Consider the following 19,469-nt stretch of genomic DNA (forward strand, 5'->3'; position numbering starts at 1 on the left):
ATTTGCTATGTGCTAGGGTCTATATATAATCTCATCTCACCAAGTCTGCATGGCAGCATTATAGCATTACTTGTATTTCATAGAAGGGGCAACTGAGGTACAGAGAGCAAGTAACTGGCCCAAGATCCAAGAGATACTAGGTGTTAGAGTTGGACCAATAAAGCTTAGGCCACCCCCACCTCACCAGGCTGCCCCTTTCCTCAGTTTCCCCACCCTGCAAACTTTGTCTTCAAATCATGAGAGCCCTTCTTCACGATGTGTGCCTAGCAGAAAACACTCACATCAGGCTGCATTTTATGCATTTTAAACTCATGAAGGTCACCTTCCCCGAAAAATAAAGTGTAAGTTTGGTATATTTGCTCCTAAATAGATGTAGAAAGGCAAGAAAATATAACCTCAAATGGTACAGACACATGAGAAATAATTCTATATTTTGCAATAAAATAAAAAACCATCTGGGACTTCTCTGGTGGTCCAATGGTTAAGACTACCCCTTCCAATGCAGGGGTGCGGGTTCGATGCCTGGTCGGGGAGCTAAGATCCCACATGCCTTGCAGCCAAAAAATCAAAACATAAAATAGAAGCAATACTGTAACAAATTCAATAAAGACTTTAAAAATGGTCTACATCAAAAAAAATCTTAAAAAAATGTATCTCTAAAAAAAATTAGGAAAAAAAACATCAAAAGACCATCAAAAAAGGATGCCATTATTAAATAAATTGTGGGGAGAAAAAATCACTATTTCTGAATTCTCTCTCCCTCTAAATTCACTTCTAATACTCTCTGATCCTCTCCACAAAATATAAGATTCTTTGCAGCCATGTCAGGCTCTATAAAATGCCTTCACATTATCTTACTTGATCCTTACAAGATTCCTCTGATTATGAGAGTAGATAGCATCCCTCTCACTTTATTAATAAAAAAACTCAAAACAGAATTGTTAAGTGTCTTATTTCAGGGCATATAGGCCAGTAAGAGATAAAAGGTTGGCGGGGGCGGGAGGTATCTTAGTCACTTCTGCCTGCTCTAACAGAACACCATAGACTGGGAGGCTTAAACAACAAACATTTATTTCTCACAGTTCTAGAGGCTGGAAGTCCAAGATCAGGGTGCCAGCCTGGTTGGGTTGTCGGTGAAGGCTCTGTTCTTGGTTAACAGATGTCTGTCTTCTTGTTTTATTTTCATATGGTAGACAGTAGAAAGCTCTGGGGTCTTCATCCCCTTACAAGGGCACTGACCCCATACATGAGAATTCTACCCTCATGACCAAACTATCTCCCAAAGGTCCCATCTCCAAACACCATCACATTAGGAACTCAGGCTTCAACATATGAATTGGGGGCGTTGGAGGGGGTAACATATTTAGTCCATAGCAGGGGCTAAAACTAGAATATCTGCAGGACTAGTCCTTGGTCACATCTCAAAGAGCTTGACCTCTTGCATCTGACCAGAAACCTTTTCCCAAATCCCACTTCATCCCAGGTGAATGATGTAAACCAAGGAATCACACTTCAGTCACAAAAATATTCAATTAGTGAGACTCAGGAAACTGACCCCAGTGGCCTTCATCAGCTGGTGCCAATGCCTGTCTCTGAGGGCAGGGCTCTGTAACTCCGCAACGGCCCTCAGGGAGGTCATCGTGTCCTTCACTGTGCCTTCCAGGCCTGAGTAAGCGTCCCACACGTGGACTTCCTTATCGAGAGACCAAATTTCCTAAAGAAAAGAGACAAAAAACTAGGTCCCCCAAAATAATAATATGTTTTATCATTTTCCTCCTTTGAAAGAATAAATTTACATTTCCCTGGATAGGAAGAAAGTAAAAACATTTAAGTCCCCAGGTTAAAGACTAAAACTAGAGAAACAGAAAAGGATCCACTCACTCATATATTACGAGTCCACTGTGTACAAGCCACTTGGATACATTGGTTTCTTATTCACAGGCTCTAACTTGATGTCCCATGAGGAAACCCAAGGGTCATTAAATGTAGAGAATTAATAGAGTTTACGGGACATGTGCAGTGAAGAGTGCTTCCTCTAGAAACATAAATAAGCAGGAAACTGAGATTGTTACCTGGATTACTAACACCTCCCTGTGGAAGACCTGGCTTGTTTAAATGGTAGCCCTGAAATGCTGGTTACCTGTGAGTGTTTGTTCCTTGGAACTAAATAGTCATGATTTTAAGACGTGTCAAACAGGGCCCTTGACTTGGCTGTCTTCTTGGCTCACGGAACAACATTAACAATTGTGAATGAGAAAACCCCTAATAAAACAACAATCCCAGCACAGCACAAAAGGACAGTGCTACTTCTTTAAAAAAAAGAAAGAAAAAGGAAAAATATCTTCAGCTGAGAGTGGGGGTCAAACTGTCACTCTGAAGTGAGACAGTCCACTGGGCAAGGAGACGGGCAGGGAGTGAGCACAGAAAAGAGGCACAGTGACCCTAGAGCATGCAAAAGAATGATGGGCTGTTCTAGTTAGGGTTCTTGGGGCCAGGATAAAAAGGGCAGAAAAAAATGGGAAGAGCTGGCTGGAGTGGAGCACAGGACTGAGTCGGGATGAGGATGTTCTGGAGCAAGAAGAAAGCAAAAAAAAGGCCTGGCTACTTCTGAACTGCCTTTCATGGCTACGCATTTGGCTTTATCCAAACATGCATTTGGCTTTATCCAAAGAGGCTTTACTCTCTTCAGAGGGCATAGGGCCGTGGGGACTAGCTATCAAAGCACGAAATTCAAAAAAAGCTCAGTTCTGTTACATTGAGCCCCCTTGCGATGTTGGGAGTGGGCAGTAATAAGAACAAAGATCACAGTATTCCATATACATCCACAAGTTACCCCAACTAGTTGCCCCAAAGTCCACAACCGAAAGGTACCTTTGAAGATACAGTATGCTTACAGCTGCTAGAGAAAGAATTCGACAGCTTTCGTAAGCCTAACCCCTCAGCCCTGCGCTTCACCTCCCGCCCTCCATTCTAGACAGTCATAGGGAGCGCCTGATGATAGCCACTGCTCATCAATTCATTAGCTCTAATATGCTTTTATCCACTCATTCACAGAAAGGTAGGCTTGATTACAAGTGCAACTGGCTGAGAGTGAAAAAAAAAAAATCCTGTCTCAAATCATCCTGTTTGAAGTAAATAAGGACATGCGGTCCAGCACAGCAGACATTAGGTTAGGGAAGATGGAAGAAGGTGGTGCTGAGGAAGATAAATCGTCGTCACAGACAGTTATGGAACTTGCCTTGGCAAACCTTCTGAGTTCCACATCCATCTGTTCCACATTAATCTGTCTCCACTGGGTTTTAGTCCAATTATCAATGCTTCTCTGAAAACGCACAAGCAGATAAAAGTGTCAACAACATTTGGTGAAAGCAAGTCTCCGCAGCAAAATATCTAAACTGATGATACACAGCGGCTCCATCATCCAGGGGAAAGTCAATTATTTAAGTATTAACTGCACCTGTCAAAACTTTCCCACCACAAAAAAAGTTGTCAGAACATGTCAAACCTAAGGCTAAAACATTGTGATATGTTCATTTCTAGAAGCAATGACAAATTCCATACACATACCATCATTATCATTTAATCCTGAATACTCTGAATGAATTGATAAATAATGTTACCATTAAATACCATATTTTTATAATTCTACACATAAGATAAGCTTTCATAAGAAAGTCTTCATCCGTTATAGACAAAACTCTCATGAGCTTCTTGACCATATTTTATGCATTGTTAATATCTTCACTGGCTTTCAACTAACTTCAAAGAAAATAATGTATAACACATATTGCAATATGCCTAGTTCCTAGAACTTATTTTTACACTTAAGTTTGCAACTTAATTAATACAGACAAAGTAACTTTATTTTTAGTTAGGCCTGTTTATATATGCACATGTACGGAAGTATAACCATGGGTGTACACATCAGTTTGTATGCACAAGTGACCATATGTGTGTGGTATATATTAAGTTTTGTTTATATCCTACATAACTCTCAAGAAGGATTTGAAGCAGTCAACTCATAATACCAAGTTTCATTCAGAATGGCAAACAAAAAGCACTGATAGTTCAGAGATATCTGAACTCTAATTCTGGGGAAAAAGTCTAATACCCACATATTTTAAGACATTATAAAACGCAAACAGAATGACAGAGACACTAAAAATTGCATACTTATACAAAAGAAATACTAAAAGAAAAAAAGCATGCTTTCAAAAAGCAGTGTCTTACCTTAACATAAATAATGACATCCCAGAGCCCCTTGAGCAATGTTATCTCTCTGCGACACTGCTTCATTTGTTTGTACTCTGGAAGAGCCACTTCAAAAAGATGAGTAGATTCTTGCATCTGCAACATTTCTTCTTCTAATGCCTCAAGCTCTTGATTTGCCTAAGGAGAAAACGCATACACACGCACACAAACACAGTTAATATCCAACGAACTGCCAGAGAAGAAGAGCCACAGCGGTGTGTAGCTCTGGTTATGTCAACATTTAACAACTTCGATTTTTAAAAGAAAATAGAAAGAAATCTGAAGTATAATTATTGGTAAAATGGGGGCTTTAGAGGAGCAAACTCACAACTACTCAAAAAAGTTAGAGTAGACTATCAGTAAATACAGTAATGTTATCAATACCCTCCCTATTCATTATTTCAGCAAAATCTGCTCTGGTATCAAATTGCTATGAATACAAATTTTCCTCTTGATTTTCATCATACAGCTGGGGACGACTTTGCTGGGGAGCAAAAGACAAGGTGCTAGAAACTTCCACTTAAGAATAAATCACTTCTTTAAAAAAAAGATCTTTCAGATTTAAAAAATACCCTAGAGATTATCAATACACAGAACATAGTACAGTATGAGAAATTTCACCATATGATTATATCTACCAAGGCTCCCTCCCCTAACCATCCCATCGATGTACAACAGTTTATGTTTTATACCAAATATAAGCTGACTCATCTTTTTCTTTGATAAACCAGCTCTTATTTTTAGTTTTTATTAACATAGTAGTATATTAATATGGTCAGGTGCAAGGAGTATAGAAGAGCTTGCAATGCAGGAAAAGCTGGAAACACCGGCACTCTCTCCAGTTCCTCTGGGAGCGGTTTCTCGAACTCTCAGCTCTGTGCACAAGTTGCTGCTTCTTGATTTAATAAGTTTAGACATTACAAACTTAACTGGCTTTGCAAACAAAGGATTTAACTTGTTTTTCCACTTTACATTTTCTCCCAGCGTCCTCTCAATACCCCAAATTTCTATTACTTTAGTTTTTTTGAGTTTCTTTTTAACTTTAAATACCCACGGTTAATCATTTATCCACTTTCAACTCTCTTAATTTCCTACTATGTAAATTAGGATATTAGCACTCTAACATTCTTTCATGATACAAGTTATGTTTCATTTTACATGTTATACTTTTATAAACATTAACTGCAATTCTCTTAGTTTTACTAACGTTATTAGAAAAATTCCATACACATAAAAGGGTGTGGCTGTGAGCATACACACCATCCAGCTTTGTAAATACTATGTTACTAATAACTTTTAATGACCTTCTTAATTTTATCCCTCTCCTTCCCACTACAAATATAATCACTAAATTTTTATTTACTATTACTGATTTTATAATATTTTCACTACATGTTTGTACTGCTAAATGCTAAACTGTTAAAATTTGTCTTAAAATTTATATGAATAGTTTTATACTATATATTAAGACATTTCAATATTTATTTTGAGGTACATCTACATATTCATGAAGAGTATGTATGAAGGTCATTCATTTCTACTACTTTATTACTACCTAGTATGAATAAACTACAATTAATTTATTCTACTGCTGATGGTTATGTAGGATTTTCCTGTATTTCACCATTAGCACTAATGCTACTAGGATTTTTATGCTCCCTGGTATATAGAGTTTCGTTATCCTTTAATGGGTTAAAAATGTCTTCCAAGAGTTTCTATCATGAATGAATGTTGAATGATACCTAAAGATCTTTTGGCATTTCTTAAGATGGTTATATGACTTTTCTCTTAATCTGTTAATATGATGAATTATATTCATTTTCTAATGTTAAACATTTCCCTGGAATGAACCCAAACTATTTATAAATTGGATTATTTGATTACTTTTTGCTTAGTTAGTTTCCATCTATGTGTACCAAAAAGAGTGGCTTATCAGGACTTCCCTGGTGGTGCAGTGGTTGGGTGTCCGCCTGCCGATGCAGGCGACACGGGTTTGTGCCCCGGTCTGGGAAGATCCCACATGCTGCGGAGCGGCTGGGCCCATGAGCCATGGCCGCTGAGCCTGCGTGTCTGGAGCCTGTGCTCCGTTCACCTATGTGCTGCCTTCTAAGTGAGTTCTTCCAATGTCATTTGCATTTCACTAATCCTCTTTTCAATTAGCTCTCTAACCCCTGCTGAGTTGTATCTTTTATGTTTCATTTCCATGAGTTTCTGGTCCTTTTTCAAACTCAGTTGATCATTTTTGATAGTCTCAAAACTGAGAACTTGCTCATTTTTTTCAATGTTATCTTTTATTTCCTGAATACATGTCTTCTTCTTCTTCTTCTTTTTTTTTTTTTTTTTGGCTGTGCCACATGCAGGATCTTAGTTCCCTGACCAGGGATCAAACCCATGCCCTGTGCAGTGGAAGCACGGCATCCTAACCACTGGACCACCAGGGAAGTCCCAATAAATGTCTTCTAATATCTGAGTTTTCATATGGGTCTGTATCTGTGATTTGCTCTTTCTGTTGGCCCTTATGCATGATGGTGTGTTTGTTTTATTGTAAACTCAAATTTAACTGAATTTAATCTGTTGGACCCCTGAGGAGATTAGAATAAGAGCACCTTATTCTCTTCTACCCAGAGAAGATTTGGATTTGCTTCTACTAGGTGCTAAGAAGAGCTGCTTGTAACCATATCAGTTTCCTGGGCTGGAAATTCCTTAACCACAGGGGTAGTATAAAATTACACCATAACCCTTGGGAGAACAGACCTATGTTTACCAATTCCCAGAGGATCCTTTTCTATTTTTTTCGCCCTATTCAGAGCAAGGTCTGATGGGTCATCTCATAGGCTCCCTGTGCAGGCTGCAGATTTTTCCCAGCCCACCCATTCACTAAGGGTGTAACCTCTTAAAAGCATCTCCTAGTTTGCCCTGAAAGGGTTAATCACAAAGTTCTAGAGTTCTGGTACTTTGATTTGCCCCTACAGCAGCACAGGCTTTTATGTTTCCCGCTGCTTTCCATCCTGGTTTCAGCTACTCTATTTCCCTGCCTCTTGCTTTCTTGGGAGATCAGCAATAGATTAAAAGTTACATATTTGTGAACATGTTTCAGCATCTGTTTTACAGGATGGATTTTCAAAATGTCTAGTCAACCATACTCCCCAGAGCCAACGGCCCTTTTATTTATTTTAAATTATTTTTCCTATTAGTTATACTAATTCAATTATTCCTAGAAATATAGATCCGGTTATTTTAATTCAACTGTTCACTGTATCTTTGGCTATGAAGAAACAATAGCACATAATATAAATTTACCAAGGTATCAGTTATAAAAGGAGAGATTTACTACACCATTCCCCTGCTCCTGGAGGGTCAATGGTTTCCATCTTTTGGAGTGAGGTGCCTTGAGTACTAGGACCTACCATACCAGCCCAGAACAAACATATACATGACTTTGGTTGAATCTAGTTAGATAAACACTAGATATGCTTGCTGAACAAACACACAAGAAAATGACTTCAAGATAAAGGTAACCGAGTCCTACTATATTCAAAACATGCTCAACACATTTTGTAGGTATGATAAATATCTGCCTTTTAAATATGTAACTATATGGTGTTATAGTATAGCATGCAAACGGTAGGAGTCAATAAATGATAACTGCAGTAAATGTTTACACACAGCACATTGGTTAGTCAAGTAAAAATGTCTCCATATCCACAATCTGTTCAGACCACCTGCAGTTTAGATATAATCTTTTTAAAAAAACCAACTCTATTCGCATACTCTAACCAACTCCCTTTTCAGTGAATATATTAACCACTTTTATTTAGCCAAGTGAAAGAGAAGACCTCATGCTATTGAATGGTGTTTTCTGAATGGCTGAAAGCAGTTAAAACTAAATTCAATCCAAAATTTGGAAAGAGAAGTAAAAACTGTCAGTTCCAAGTTTTACAGAAGTCTAAGGAGGAAAGGCTATCTCCAGCATGAAGTCAAATCAGGATGGCAGCCTAGATGAACTCAGAAAAATTCCCAGCCCCCAATGCAAACTTCAAAGTCACTTTCTCATTTTGGCTGCTAGGTTAAGAATTCTTAGAGAAACAAAGATATTATTTTTCTAATAAAAGTTTAAAACATTTTTTCAATCCTCATGAATTATTCACCATTTTCGGATTATTTGCCTATTACAGTCATTCTTATAGTCAATTATAATAAAGTAGTTCATTATAACCTAGGATTAAATGACTCAATAATATTTGTATCCAGAATTAAGAATAAGTTATGGGCATTCATTTGAAACTCCCTGAAACACTAGCCACCTCCAGAAAACCATATAACATATACTTGGGGAGTGGGCATGGGGGCAGATACAATGTGTAGTCGGGGGTCGGGGAGAGAACACGGAATCAGACCTAAGGAGAAAGTATAGGATGAGGCAGTAAACATAAATCAGAGAAAAAAAAAAAAGAAAAAGTTATGGGCTTTCCTTACTATGATTAAGAGTTACTAACAAAGTATCACATGGGAAATAGTATGATGGTTAATATTCCTCAATAAAAAAAAAAGTAGACAGCTAGAATTTTAATACTGATTCTGTCACTAACTTATCTCCAACAAGTTACTCAATTATACATGATTGTTTCTTTATCTAAAAAAAGGCGAATAGAAGCTGTATCAGAGAGATATTGCAAGAACTGAAAGAAATAATGTGAATAATATGCTTAATAAAGTTCTTGACGTATAAAGCGTTTATATGTCAAGAGAAAAACAAATATCGTATATCAACGCATATATGTGGGAATCTAGAAAAATGGTACAGATGAACCTATTTGTAGGGTAGGAATAGAGACGTAGATGTAGAGAACGGACATGTGGACACGGCGGGGAAGGGGAGGGTGGGATGAATTGGGAGATTAGGTTTGAAATAAATACACCACCATGTGTAAAACAAATAGCTAGTGGGAACCTGCTGTATAGCACAGGGAGCTCAGCTCAGTGCTCTGTGATGACCTAGATCGGTGGGACGGGGGAAGGGTGGGAGGGAGGTCCAAGAGGGAGGGGATATATGTTATACATATAGCTGATTCATTTCATTGTTCGGCAGAAACTAACACAACACTGTAAACCAATTTTACTCCAATTAAAAAGAAAAAGTAAAATAAAATAAAGAATAATAGTATTTGTTAGTTTCACTAGTATGAGTACTTTGATGATGACATGATTTAAATCACAATATAATTTCTGGAGAGACATGATTTAAATCACAATATATTTTACTTGGGGAAAATTGTTTGTAACTGGGTTTTAAATAGTTAATTCTCAACCCATAACTAATTGCAAAACTAAGGCAAAATATAGCAGTAACTCAGTGTCCAAATTTATTTTTTGAAATAGCTATTATAACACACAAGATAACTGAGATCAGCATTACCTTATCAAGTACTCCATATGGATTTTCTGCATTAAAACGAAGAGGAGCAGAGAGTCTGAATTGCTCTCTGAACTCTGCCTGCTTCTCCTGATCAAGGAAGAAAAAAAACTGAAAGTGAATCTCAAATAGCTTCAATTAGCCTTATAAAACCTTTCTTTAAAAAAAAAACAAAACAGAAAACCACAAAGCTTGTTAGCTAGCTTACATCAAACAAAATACATTTTTTCCTTATAAGAGTGACTTCTGCATTTTGAAGAGGTGAGACTTCATGTCTGACAGTTGCTGCAATCTTTTTGGTAGTTTTCCATCTTTCAGGTAATTCCTACAAAAACAAAGGTGCAAATGAGAAGTTACTTCAATACCTAAAACAAATCTACTCCACAGGATTAAATTTTTCTAATCTCTTTCCACTAACTCATGACATCCTTTCATTCTTGTCTAAGAGAAAGAGTTTATTCCCAAAAAGATTAAAGGGACTAAAAGGCCTAGAGCCAGGATGAATCCCAATGGAACCTTTGGAGTCACATCTTCCAAGCGTAAACCAGAGTTGTCCTCTGGTATAAGATTTACCTCAGCATAAATGAAAACCTTTTCAAAATAAACAGAAATTTCCAAATTGTTTTACTATTGAGGGAATAACAATAAAGTGCTCTGAAAATGACTTTGCTGATCTAACAACTAGAAGTGGAGCCACGTTTAGCAATTTAGCAAGTGAAAAAAGATGCTGTCAATCTGGTGGGCAGAGATGAAAATGTGAATCAGTATTATCCTTCGTTTCCTCTGGCTCCCAAAGCTCTGTTTTTACTTGGTCTGGATGGAGAGTTTGAACATTTGGGTTAATTTTAAATGACTAGGATTTTTGAAATAAGATGAGGCAAAGGGAAGGGAAGGTTAATTCCTACTTGATGGAGGACAAAAGCAGCCATGAATTGTTCAGGTAGCAACTCAACTCTGCCGTCCCTGACTACAATGCAACTAGGACAACAGCAACTTACTTTCTTTGAAGAGCTCTTGTGTTTAATTGCCGTTGAAAAGCATTCCTTGTGTCCAGACTAAGAAAGCATTGTTTCTCTGTGCCATCTCCCAGGACACGGAAATTGTTTTGTCACACAAAACCACCCATGGTGATGGGACTCTACTTGTGTTGCTGAAGCACAAAAATCGGTTCTGAAGACTATTTTGTAACCCTGATAAATATCTGATGAATGATTTGGTAACTGCCAATTATGAAGAGTGCACTGTGCTAAGTATAAATTGTATCTGAGTGGTGGAGGAGGGCTACAAAGATAAAACACATCCTTGAGATTTAAACTGTTGTATCATCTGTCAGAGTAAATGAGAGGTACACAAAATAACTATTCTACATGACAGAATGCGTTAACTTCCATCAGGAGGTCTATATGTTATGGAATTAAAATGCTTCAGAGGCAACATGATGTCATGACGGCAATACCCGACCAGGCCAGGAACTAAAAGACTTGAGCTCTAAAGCTCCTTGTTTTTCATCTTGCTCTTCCATCCTTCTTCTCATCAAAACTCTATATCCTCATCTGCCCAGAGTGTCACTTTGCATTTCCAATTGACCCCATGGAACCTAGGTGTCACAGGAAGTCCCTTCGGGGCCATGGGAGAGAAGACGTGAAGAGGTCACATCAGTGGGTTCAGGCTCCTTAACCTTAACCTTCTTCAATGACACTAGACCTGCTGTTACCTGCTTTATATTTGGGGATTCCAAAGAAGCTTCCACTGGATAAAAATAAACTTTCATTGAAAACCAAAAGATCAGATGACCTCCCAAACTGAACTGATACTGATCCACTCAAGGAACTAACACTGCATCAGGGGCACAAAACAATGACTGGATTTCCACAGGCAGAGATGAGGGTGAGACCCCTCAACATCCCGTGAGGTAAGATTTCCAATGCAGGATGGGGTGAGAGTGTGGCTCTACAGAAACTGGACAGGATTCTGAGGCTAGAGGCAGTCAATGAAGGTTTCTTAACAGGGAAGGGACTTGATAAAATCTATAGATTAGAAGTGTAATCTAGCTTCAGAGCACACTATAGATAGGGTGTGAGGACACAGCCATGCCTAGGGGCTTTTTTAGCATCAAACCAAGCACAGGCAAGTTTTGGGAAATGTTATGACTGCTAATGATTATGAAGGAGAAACAGCAACTCGCACAAATTGCTTAAATTAAAACAAAATTGGGACACTTATCCTCCACGAGCAACCTCAACTGCCTGTAAATCTTATTTTTCCTCCTGACCAGCCTGAATTACCAACATCGCGACACACACAGAGCTAAGAGTGTGGCTCACTTCTGAAATATTGAAAAGCCTAATATTTTCAATACTGCAAAAACCTTAGTGAGCCAAAGGCAGAATAGCACATTTGCTTTTAATCATCTTGGAAACATAAAGAATCCATTAGAAAGCATATAAACTAAGAAACACATAAAAGATTTTTAAATCTTCCACCTGACCACAGCACTGAAATTGAATACATACACCTCCATTTTCATAAACAACTAAGAAAACAGTCAGAACTAAGTGACCTGATCAAACATGTCTGCGTCGTTACTCTCTTAATTAGCTTACTGTTGAACAATGTATATAAGGTATCATATGTATCAGGAAATTTTGTTAAAGACCTAAAAACGGACAACAGAAATGACTGGAATCTAGCTTTAGTGAAGTGTGAGCCAAACTTTTATAATACAAATTCTGGAGGCCATGGCCAAAATCCCCCATCAATTACTTGTGTTATGACTGGTTTCTCTATATGACATAAAATTTTAAGGTTCAAGGTCTGACTCAAAGAATATCCCAATCTTCCTAAAAACAGACATTTATAGTGTGTTCTACTGTTAACTATTTCACCTCTCACTCTTGTTATGTATCTATCCACATCATCTCTCACTCCATGTCTAACTGGATTTTCAGTTCTAAAGACAATTTTATACTTACGCAGAATCTAAGAATTCATATATAGTAATTTTTTGTAGTCAAGAGAGCACCTATAAATACATTGTTGCACTTCATCCTCACAAAAAAAAAATGAGGAATACAAAATGGAGCAGCTGCTGTGAAAAACATTTTGGTGGTTCCTCAAAAAGTTAAACTTGGAATTACCATAAGACCCGGCAATTCCACTCCTAGGTGTTTCCAAAAAGATGTGAAAACAGGTACTCAAACAAATACTTGTGCACCGATGTCCACAGCAGCATTATTCACGATAGCCAGAAGATGAAAAGAGCCCCAATATTCCTCAATGGGTGAATGGCTAAACAAACTATATATGTGTGTATGTGTGTATATACACACATACACACACAAACACACACACACACAATGGAACATTATTCAGCCATAAAAAGGAATGAAGTAGTGATATACGCTACAACGTTCATGAACCTCAAAATCGTCATGCCAGGTGAGAGAAGCCAGATACAAAAGGTCACATATTGTATAATTCCACTTATATGAAGTATCTACAGTAAGTAAACCCGTAAAGACAGGAAAGGATGAGCAGTAGCCCCAGACTGGTGGCAGGTAGTAGGGGAGGAGTGGGGAATGACAACTAATGGGTATGGAGTTTCTTTGGGGGTGAGGAAAATGTTCTGAAACTAGAGACAGGCGGTGATTACACAACCTCCTGAATGTACTAAATGCCACACACTTTGAAATGGTTACTTTTACGTTATGTGAACTGTGAATTTCATCTCAATTTTTTAAAAAATGGGGAACTGGAGACAGTATAGACAAATTTAAAAAGTGAGGGATCTTGGGCTTCCCTGGTGGTGCAGTGGTTGAGAGTCCGCCTGCCGATGCAGGGGACACGGGTTCATGCCCCAGTCCGGGAAGATCACACATGCCGCGGAGCGGCTGGGCCCGTGAGCCATGGCCACTGAGCCTGCGCGTCCGGAGCCTGTGCTCCGCAACAGGAGAGGCCACAACAGTGAGAGGCCCGCATACCACAAAAAAAAATAAATAAATAAAAAATGAGGGATCTTGAGGGATATTTTACCAAAGAGGAAGCATGCTCTGAGGCAAGGAGATGAGACGGACTAGCAGAAAACAAATCTAAGTTTGAGTTCCATGCTCTAATCACTGAACTAGATAGAATTCAATAAAAGATCTTTAATGTGTCCACCGATCACATTGCAAGGTTAAACCTAAGCTCACCCTGGAAGCTGGTGGATGACATAAACATATAAACTATCTATAGAACCTCAATATGGGCATGGGAATAGAGCCTCAATTGTGAGATTTTTATTCATGATTTCAGTTATAACTACAAAGACTTTGTACATCGTTTGGCACACAGCAGCCACCAAGTCATTCCAGAACACAGAAAGAGGAGGATGACACAGAAATCCTGTTTAGGAAAGTGGTTTCTCCAGCCAAATTGGGCTTTACTTATTCTTTCTTAACATGTCCATGATATGTTTCCAAAGACTAGGACACTTCTCAACTGACAGGCAATTTAAATGAAAGAGAGCTGGAATTTATTTCACATGTGAAAGTGATGATATAAGTGGAACCCAAAAAAGTAACTTAGAGGTTCTCTATTACCTGAATACCTTCTAACACGAAGGCAGTGGAGTACAGCCAGGCAGAGCGAGGATGTGGACATGAAACACCCCTAGATTCATGTGGGCTGACTTTACTACTTGTGTGACCTTGAGAAAATTACTAAGTCCCTTTAAGCTTCAGATTCCTAAGCTGTAAAATGAAAACATTAATATCTACAGTATAGGGTGTTACGAGGGTGTCATAAGAGAGTGCATGTGAAGAACAGGAGATGCTCAGTTTATGGTAATCATGGTTATTTTAGCACCTCACTGACCTCTAGCTGAGCATAGACCTGCTCAGGCATTTTCTGGCCATACGTTTCCAAGAGTGTGACGGTTTCTTTCAGTGGTTCAAAGAGTTCATCAGTAGCTCTCTGTCGGCTTCTTACAGCCAGAAGATGCCCCATAATGTCAACTAAACCATCGTGATCGCCTTCACTTAATTCTCTCTGAAGTCCAGCATCTGTCTCCTTTATAAATTCTTGTAGCTCATTCAGACTATAAAAACATGTATACACACACACAAACACAAATTAAGCTCATTAAAACATTCAGAAGTATGACTTCTGACTGAATCTGATTTTCACTATTTACCTAATTAAACATTACTTGCTATCTCTCTTATAGAACTGGCAGTTTTAATGCTCTTAAAATTAATATCTCAATTTTAAGAAGCAGTCAGGTGTGAAAAGTTATAATTCCAAATACCAAAGCACCAAAGACTACCTGTCAATGACAAATCTCAAAAGATGCTCCTGAAACATCCAGCTCCATTTCCTGATAATGTTTAGCAAGCTCACTTTGAAAGGCTTCATGTCCACCTTGAACCAACCATCAAACACTCTGAAGTCATCAAACTTGCTCATCTGAACATACAAAGCCTCATAAATGTCAATCTATAATTAGAAAAAAAAATAGTCACTGGATAACAACTCAATCAAAAGCTAGTAACTACATAAATGCAGAGGGTTTGCCTTGCCTGTTCTTTGAATTGCTCGAGTGTTGGTGGTTGTCCGGGAATGTCTTCATTTGCGTGAGGCCCTGTCTCCTCAGAGGACACAATATGGCCATACAGGAGGAAGCGCTTCATAAACTTGGTCCGGTCATCCACCCAGAGGTAAGTGTATGTGTCCAGGGTATTTCTGAAGTCCAAGACTTCGTTGATGACGTCTGCCACTCTCTTCATGATCTCCTGCCTGACCTCCACCAGGCCCAGCATGCTGTCCATATCATTCTAAATGAGAGGAAAACTAAGTATTTATTAAAGCCAACCCTGCTCTATCAATTATGTGCAACCTAACATCATCCAAGGCCATTCTTCAAAAGAATAGTTGGTAAAATCAAAAACTGTGTTGCCTTTCCCAACTTCTCCTTTCCTTGTGCTCCTCATTCCCCCAATTTATTTTGAATCATTAATATAAAAGCTAATTTTATAATTAATCATAATTGTAATTAATATATATGTATGTGTATGGGCATTCAAATGACTGGGTAGTTGAGTAAGCACATTTTTTTTTGAGTCCTGGTAAGTTGCAACCCTCTACATCCTTCTTTGTCTTTTCATCAGAAATATTGCTTCTTAATATTTTTCTCTTTTGCATTTATGTATCTAGGAATGAGGCATTTTCTTTCATGTGGCTTTATCCTGTTTTAAAGAGCTGTTCTCAAATTCCTGATTTTCCTGGCTGCCTCAGGATCCACTCACAGCATCTTGCTTTTAGGTTAAATACAAACAAAATTAATCATACTTGGTGTAAATACAGCAAAAAACAGTGGACATTAGAATGGAGAACACTAGAACTCAAAATTGAAGTATATTCAGATTAAAAGCTTTGGAATTAGCTTGGCATTTATTTGTAACTCTAAAGAGATGTGCGAAATTGGTTAACATGTATGTAAATATATTGAATTTTTTTAGAGTAATGTTTCCTTTTCAGTGCTGATTTCTTTGGATTCTGTTCTCTGCATTCAGTATTCAGTAATACTACCAACAAACGTATTTATAATCTCTTAATCTATTAATATGTATATAATTCACAATAAATGTAATACCCATTTACAAAGAACATACCTGGTAATTTGCTATTTCCAGATGTGCTGCTACTCGCTTCATCTGGGCAGACATTCTGAAACTACTGCACAGCATTTCTTCCACCAGATCATAGAAGCCATCCCCAGACTCTCTTTCTAAAGAAGGTTTAAACAGAATCTCTGGGGGCATTAAGATCATCTGTGCTTGAAAAAACGGTGCAGATTTCAGTTGTTTCTCTGTGTTCATCAGGAAGAAGTCTAAGTCATGCATTATCGCTTGAAAAAAGCCTTCCACCACAATGTCATCAATGAATTCTACATAAATCTTCCAGGCATCCAGAGAAGGAGGGGCTCTGAACAACTTCTTATTTTCCTACAAACAGACAAGTATTAATAGATCAGTATAGACAATAATGAGTATAAAAACAAAAGCTGTCCATTTAAATGGCTCGTTAAAGGGGCTACATTTGGGGGCACAGCATAGAAACATTCAAATGCTTGGTTGCAGAATCTTAAGCTAGAGGGCAATGATCTAAGCAGGATTTTGTAACATTTAGTTCACTTATACATTCAAAAGTCACTCTTTAAAGGTGAAATCATTAAGATTGCTATCTTCAAATATTATGCACACAAGAAATACACTAGTTCCCAATGCATCCTAGATGTATGGGGCCTGGGCTCTGGTTCTGGCCCTGTCCCTGACTCTCTGTGGCCTTGGACCTTGCCTGCCCTGGCCTCACCTGTAAATGAGGTTTCCCAAAGTGGTCCTCCCAAGAACGCTGTTCTGGGATATCTAAAGATCATCAAGTCAGCAAAGAGCTATGTGTTTTAGGCCATTCTTGGAGCCTCACAGTGTAACCTATTATGTTAAAGTCCATTTAACCTGGTTTAACCAATTGTCTCCAAACACAAAGATATTTTGTGCCAACTACCTATGAGCAGCTTGTGGAAAAACAGTAACTTGGCTTGGGAAACACTGGCCTGGTGAAGTCCAGGCCCGCTTTGTGCTTCAACAATATGAAAGTCTTTGACCTCAGCATCTCCCTAGCATGTGGGTGAAGTAATGGATGGGCTAGTGGGCATGACAGGGCCAGACATGGACATGGTTAAGGACTGCTAGAGGTTGGGCACAGTGTGGCAGGCCTAGGGACAGCGATTTGAAAAGGTCAGGTAGGAAGCAAGGTTGATTCCAGAAGTACCTTCTGAGTGGCAAAGGTTATACAGTCTATACAGGCCAGAGGGCAGATGCCCAGGGCAGAAACTACTATAGTGCACAGAAAAGACGACACTAAAATGGGAGCTAATTATAAGGTAGATTATGCTCTCTGCTTTCCATGATTATTCACTACTGTGGATATATGATCCAGGATTCAAAGGTGTGTGCTACAGGCAAGAATCAGAACTACAGAGGTGAGTCTGGATCCTGATAAAGCAGGGCAGAGATGAACAAGTTCTTTGAGGGTTTTTTGTCCTCAAACAAATCTAAGAACTGCTCTTTTCAGGGATGCTGTCTTGCCTGCCAACCACGTGGAAGCATTCACATCTGTGTAGTGTATGTGACCCACACCCCTGGAGCTGGGCAGTACACATCCCAGGCAGCTGTACACAGCAGTCCTGGCTCCGTTGTAGGAGATAGTTTAGGGGTTGGAAGGGTGAAAAAAATCCTCAAAGACTATCTTGTTCAGGCTCTTCATCTTTAAGGTATAAAACAAAGACCTAAAACACATCCAGCGTCACATTCATAGGAAGTAAGCAGCTGAGCTAGAACTAGAAGCCAGTCCTCTTGACTCCCCAGAGTAGGGCTCTTTCCAACATACCACAGTAATATACCTGTGATTGCCTCACTGTTCAGACTTTCTCATACCAAGAGATCCAGCTTATATCACTACAGTGCCACTTTTAAGAAACTGTTGTGTGTTCAACAATTTAGGGTAAAGGGAGGAAAAGGAAAAGAAAGGAGAGTTTTGGGTCACTAAACGATCGCTCCGGTCCCTTCCAGACCCAGTCTCCCATGGTTCTGCCCTTCTCTCTTCATCTGAGACACTGACTGCAGACCATCCACAGAGATCCTACAGCCACAAAGGAGGCAGCATGAAAGGGCAGAACTCGCACACCTTCTGCTGTGTTTCTATGTCTTTCCCCTAAACCACATTCCTTGCTGGAAGTCTGAGAACCAAGCTCAATTTCATGTGCTGATAAGAGGGGGAAAAGTCACTTAAACGATAACTTACAGAAACAAATAATCATTTCATCTCTATTTTGAAGTTGAGTTCCCTCAAGTTGGAAGCACTCCACAGGTCTAAGTGACTTCCAAGCTTCTTAAGTTTTTGATTTAAGGGAAAAAGAGTCCATTTACTAGTAGAAAAATTCCAACTTTATTCTCCAAGAATACTACTGCAAAACCTTGTTTGTAACTATTTCTAGTTCATGTACTGGCAATACTTTCAATGCATTGTAATCAACATTCATATATCTTTCTTGTCTAAAACCCCCAGGTTAGTGTTTAGGGAGCCCACTTTCCTATTATCAAGAAAATGTATCAGAAGAAACTAATTGTAATCCATCATCTGTCCTCCATGAGGCAGATTCCAATGCATAAACACTTGTAAGGATGTCCTGAAAGCTGCAGAATAATTCACAGCCATCTCGGCAAACTAGGAACAGTCGAGGTCATGACTAAGTTAAGACATTGCTGAAAAAACAACTTTCCAGATATATAACTTCTTTACATGTCAGAACATCCCCGAGATTCCCTCAAGGCTACCCAGGCCTTAGGGAGAGCCTTCAGAGGGAGCATGGCCCCGCCCACACCTTGATTTCAGACTTCTAGCCTCAGACTGAGAGAGAATACATTTCATTGCTTTAAGGCATCCATCTGTGGTACTTTGTTATAGCAGCCCAAGGGTGCTAACACAGGCAGTCATCTAAGAAGGCAAAGTCTTTGTCCTAGCAAATTGTTACCAGTAGGGAAAATTAAAACTTTCTTACATGTTTCAGACAAACTTGGAAGTCAACAGAAACTTTGAAATCCATATGAATTCTTTTCTTTCTTTTCTTGTTGTGACACATACTCAATACAGCATATCAAACGTACCACATCTTACTTTTCGGTGAGCAAGTCTGTTACTCTTCAAACCCTTTCTTCACACAATTGCAATGCCAGCCTATGCAAAAATCTGCTCTTGGGCAGGCATC

General features: G+C 38.8%; 1 protein-coding gene across 1 annotated transcript in view; it reads right to left on the reverse strand.

Annotated features, from left to right (window-relative positions):
• The window catches only part of DNAH11 (dynein axonemal heavy chain 11), a gene marked incomplete at its 5' end in the record, with an annotated part of 313,916 nt that overhangs the window by 238,861 nt on the left and 55,586 nt on the right, over window positions 1-19,469 (reverse strand). The window contains 9 exons of the mRNA XM_079711490.1: window positions 1,556-1,714; window positions 3,239-3,322; window positions 4,231-4,389; window positions 9,668-9,754; window positions 9,873-9,989; window positions 14,519-14,741; window positions 14,970-15,139; window positions 15,223-15,477; window positions 16,315-16,647. Coding sequence (XP_079567616.1) covers window positions 1,556-1,714; window positions 3,239-3,322; window positions 4,231-4,389; window positions 9,668-9,754; window positions 9,873-9,989; window positions 14,519-14,741; window positions 14,970-15,139; window positions 15,223-15,477; window positions 16,315-16,647 — 1,587 coding nt within the window. The remainder of the gene's footprint in view (window positions 1-1,555; window positions 1,715-3,238; window positions 3,323-4,230; window positions 4,390-9,667; window positions 9,755-9,872; window positions 9,990-14,518; window positions 14,742-14,969; window positions 15,140-15,222; window positions 15,478-16,314; window positions 16,648-19,469) is intronic.

The sequence above is a fragment of the Hyperoodon ampullatus genome, assembly GCF_949752795.1.
Source record: "Hyperoodon ampullatus genome assembly, chromosome: 9".
In the NCBI taxonomy this organism is placed as follows: Eukaryota; Metazoa; Chordata; class Mammalia; order Artiodactyla; family Ziphiidae; genus Hyperoodon; species Hyperoodon ampullatus.